The 4,132-nt window shown below is 62.0% G+C and overlaps 1 protein-coding gene across 1 annotated transcript in view; it reads left to right on the top strand.

Moving 5' to 3' along the window:
- Positions 1-4,132, top strand: part of PHF19 (PHD finger protein 19) — an 11,214-nt gene that overhangs the window by 5,723 nt on the left and 1,359 nt on the right. The window contains exons 6-10 of the mRNA XM_009892345.1: positions 67-162; positions 462-530; positions 2,438-2,558; positions 3,664-3,731; positions 3,847-4,017. Of these exons, the coding sequence (XP_009890647.1) occupies positions 67-162; positions 462-530; positions 2,438-2,558; positions 3,664-3,731; positions 3,847-4,017 (525 nt within the window). The remainder of the gene's footprint in view (positions 1-66; positions 163-461; positions 531-2,437; positions 2,559-3,663; positions 3,732-3,846; positions 4,018-4,132) is intronic.

Below are 4,132 nucleotides of genomic sequence, written 5' to 3'. Positions count from 1 at the left end.
GAGGGGGCCGGGGCTGTGGCTGGGGCACCCTGCTCTTGCTGTCACCCACCTCCTGTCCCTCCCCAGGTGGTACCTGAAGATGCTGCAGTGCTACCGCTGCCGGCAGTGGTTCCACGAAGCCTGCACCCAGTGCCTCAGCGACCCCATGATGTTTGGAGACCGGTACGTCCCTTCTGAACTTGGCTGGCTGGTGTGGGGTGTCAGAGCTGGCTTCTCAGAGGGACTCGTGCGTGAATGTGTCCCCAGTCTGTATCTCCCTAATCTGGCTGTGCCACCGGGGATGTGGATGAACTGCCCCGGGGGCAAGCGGATGCCCCTGTCCTGCAAAGCCCTGCTCCTCCCAGCCACATTGTCACCATTGGCACCCGGAGCACTGTCCTCACCCCGACCCGTCCCCCGTCCCTGCAGGGCTGTGGGGATGACCCCCACCCCCAGCGCTCTCCCTCCCCACTGTTTTCCAGGTTCTATGTGTTTTTCTGCTCCGTCTGCAACCAGGGACCCGAATACATCAAACGCCTCCCCTTGCGATGGTAAGAAACATCCCTGGCTCCTTTGGGATGTGCCGGGGTGGTGGCGGTGCGCTGGGGCTGGCCGGTGCCTGGTGCCTCCCAGCCCTTTTTGGGGTCAGCCCCGGAGCTGGGTTTCAGCAGCGTGAGTTCACGCAGCATCTCCTGCTCATCCCAGCCCGGCCCTGAGCCTTTGCTCGGCCGCGGGCGTGTAGCTCCTCCGGCCCGGTCCCACAGGGCTGTTTCCCAGGGAAGCTCTTTCTCGATATGCCCCAAACCTATGGTTTGTCCGGGACTGAAGGTACACATTTGCCAGAAGATAACCGCAAAAAGCAATCGGGTGACAAATCATCAAACTCTGTGATTAAATACAAGTTTGCAAGTGGTACCTTCTAGCGTACCTCGATGGTCTGAAAGCGCTTAGCAAAGTGTATTGACAGTGCCCGCAGCTCAGCTTTTCCCTGCTGCTCCCCTTGTGATCGGCCGTGTTACTGGTGCTGTGGGGCTGCCGGGATGCGGCTGCCTCGGGGATGTTGCACCGAGCAGTTGGGAGAAGAATAAGGGAAGTCCTGCAGGATATGTTTTCAGAGACGCAAGTGTAAAATCCCACAGGATGGATTGGGTTGTTAAAATAGACAGGGTATTTTCATGTGAATAAGAGCCGTCCTGCTCCTGTACCTAACTGCAAGCCCTGCTCCTCCCAGCCACATTGTCACCATTGGCACCCGGAGCACTGTCCTCACCCCGACCCGTCCCCCGTCCCTGCAGGGCTGTGGGGATGACCCCCACCCCCAGCGCTCTCCCTCCCCACTGTTTTCCAGGTTCTATGTGTTTTTCTGCTCCGTCTGCAACCAGGGACCCGAATACATCAAACGCCTCCCCTTGCGATGGTAAGAAACATCCCTGGCTCCTTTGGGATGTGCCGGGGTGGTGGCGGTGCGCTGGGGCTGGCCGGTGCCTGGTGCCTCCCAGCCCTTTTTGGGGTCAGCCCCGGAGCTGGGTTTCAGCAGCGTGAGTTCACGCAGCATCTCCTGCTCATCCCAGCCCGGCCCTGAGCCTTTGCTCGGCCGCGGGCGTGTAGCTCCTCCGGCCCGGTCCCACAGGGCTGTTTCCCAGGGAAGCTCTTTCTCGATATGCCCCAAACCTATGGTTTGTCCGGGACTGAAGGTACACATTTGCCAGAAGATAACCGCAAAAAGCAATCGGGTGACAAATCATCAAACTCTGTGATTAAATACAAGTTTGCAAGTGGTACCTTCTAGCGTACCTCGATGGTCTGAAAGCGCTTAGCAAAGTGTATTGACAGTGCCCGCAGCTCAGCTTTTCCCTGCTGCTCCCCTTGTGATCGGCCGTGTTACTGGTGCTGTGGGGCTGCCGGGATGCGGCTGCCTCGGGGATGTTGCACCGAGCAGTTGGGAGAAGAATAAGGGAAGTCCTGCAGGATATGTTTTCAGAGACGCAGGTGTAAAATCCCACAGGATGGATTGGGTTGTTAAAATAGACAGGGTATTTTCATGTGAATAAGAGCCGTCCTGCTCCTGTACCTAACTGCAGCAAGAGCACACGGCTGGGGCTTATTAAACAGCTGGAAAACTGGGTGTTTGTTCTGGGAGCGGCATGTCTTCCAGCTCCTGGGCTTGGGGGTCTGGGCGTTTGGGGCTCCCCCCGGCTGTGGGCAGCATCGCACCCCTCCCCAGAGCTTGGGGGATGCCGTCCCGGCCGTGGTGGCATCCCGTGGGATGTGTGTCTGGGCCAGGGTGGCTTCCTCCGTGGGGTGTGGGAATGGTCCCGGTTTCCAGCGAGAAGGTTTTGGGAGGGTCGTGCTGGGGGCTGCACTGGAGTGGTGCTGGCAGAGCGGAACAGCGTGGTGGGTACCGTCCTGCCAGGGAGAGGGGGGGCTGCCAGCCCTCTCACCCCCTTCGCTCCTGCAGGGTGGATGTCGTCCATCTCGCCCTCTACAACCTGGGCGTGCAGAGCAAGAAGAAGTACTTTGACTTCGAGGAGATCTTGGCCTTCGTGAACCACCACTGGGATCTGCTGCAGCTTGGGAAGGTAAAAACACACAGCCTGGGCTCGAGCCGGAGAGCAGCCATGGGGAGGGAGAGGTGCTGCCGGGGGTGTAAGCCTCGGTGGCTGTCCCCGAAGCCTCGGTGGCTGTCTCCGAAGCCTTGGTGGCTGTCCCCAAAGCCTCGGCTCGGAGGGACCGGACCCTCCTTCCCCGCGGCAGCGGAGCCCCGGAGGCTGGGGCAGGTTGGCCGGCGAAGGGCGGTGGTCGCGGTGCAACGGTGGGGCAGTGAGGTCTGCCCTCGGTGGGGTTGGCTTCTCCTCGCAGCAGCCGCCGGCCCCACGGCGTGTTTGCGTGTCGCTGGTTTGCGGAGGGTTGGGGCTTTGGGAGCGCCGCTCACCGTGGCCCCGGCTGGCTGCTCCTCGGCCGGTCCCCTGCAGGGAAGGAGCTCTAGAACACCTGCCCGGTTTCTCTGGGTGGGCAGGAGTGCCCGGCCCGGGGCGTTTGCACCCACTGGGAACGTGTGGTGGCTCCCGTGTGCTGTTCACCCACCCCGGGGTGTCGTCAGAGCAGCGCATCCCCAGCGGGCAGCGTCAGCGGTGGAAGATGCGGCTCCCTGAGCCAGGAATGGTGTCGGCCCCTGGGCAGAGCCGAGGGACCTTTCCTGGGGCTGAGGCAGGCGGAGGGGGAATGGGGGAAAGGGACATGCCCGCGGGTTGGCAGTGCCACCGTGCCAGCAGCCCCGCTTCGACGAGCATCTCAGTGAAACCCTGGTTCATGTAGCGCTCAGTGTGGGCGGTTCTTCCTCAAAATTAGCTTAATCACCTTCCTCTGTGCTGGGATTTCCCTTTGTTCGCCTGTTGAACCTGAGACAAGTTTCCCAGTTGGAGCTGGAGCCGGTAGAAGCGCTAAAACCAAGGCGTGTTGGAAACCTGTCCCCACGTCGGGACGGCTCGGTTCCCCGCAGCCGCCTCCGTCCCCTGCACCGAGGGCGGCCGGTGCCAAACCGGGGGGGCTCTGGCCTTCGGCGTCCCTCGCTCCCTGACCTTGGGCAGGAGCCGAAATCCGGAGTTCGGGTTCCCCCATCTGTTTAGTTTTTGCATAACCGCAGCGGGCGCCGAGCCCTGCCTGACCTCTGCTGTCTCTCCGCAGCTGACGGGCACCCCCATCTCCGAGCGGGGCCCCCACCTCCTCAACGCACTCAACAGCTATAAAAGCAGGTGAGCCCCCGGGCGCAGCGGGGTGTGGGACGGGGTCAGGACGGGATGCGGGATGCTCCTGCGAGTGTCCCCCCCGACCCCGGCTGAGGGTTGTTTCCTCCCCTCTGCTGCCCAGGTTTCTGTGTGGGAAGGAAATCAAAAAGAAGAAATGCATCTTTCGCCTGCGGATCCGCGTCCCGCCGAACCCCCCCAGCAAGGTGCTGCCAGAGAAAGCCCCCGGCGGGGGCGAGAGCAGCTCCTGCGAGCTGAAGAAGAGGGGAAAAAGCAAATACGTCCATAAAGACAGGTGAGATGCCAAATTCACCCGGGCACCCCTCCACCGCCACGCTCCCCCGGGGGCGGCCAGGCAGCCTCACCCCCCCTTTGCTTTGCAGCCTGCTGCCGCGGCCGCCCCCGCAGGC

The sequence above is a fragment of the Charadrius vociferus genome, unplaced genomic scaffold, assembly GCF_000708025.1.
Source record: "Charadrius vociferus isolate BGI_N301 unplaced genomic scaffold, ASM70802v2 scaffold549, whole genome shotgun sequence".
Classification (NCBI taxonomy): domain Eukaryota; kingdom Metazoa; phylum Chordata; class Aves; order Charadriiformes; family Charadriidae; genus Charadrius; species Charadrius vociferus.
Note: the sequence above shows the minus strand (reverse complement) of the source record. Positions and strands in the feature narration are given on the sequence as shown.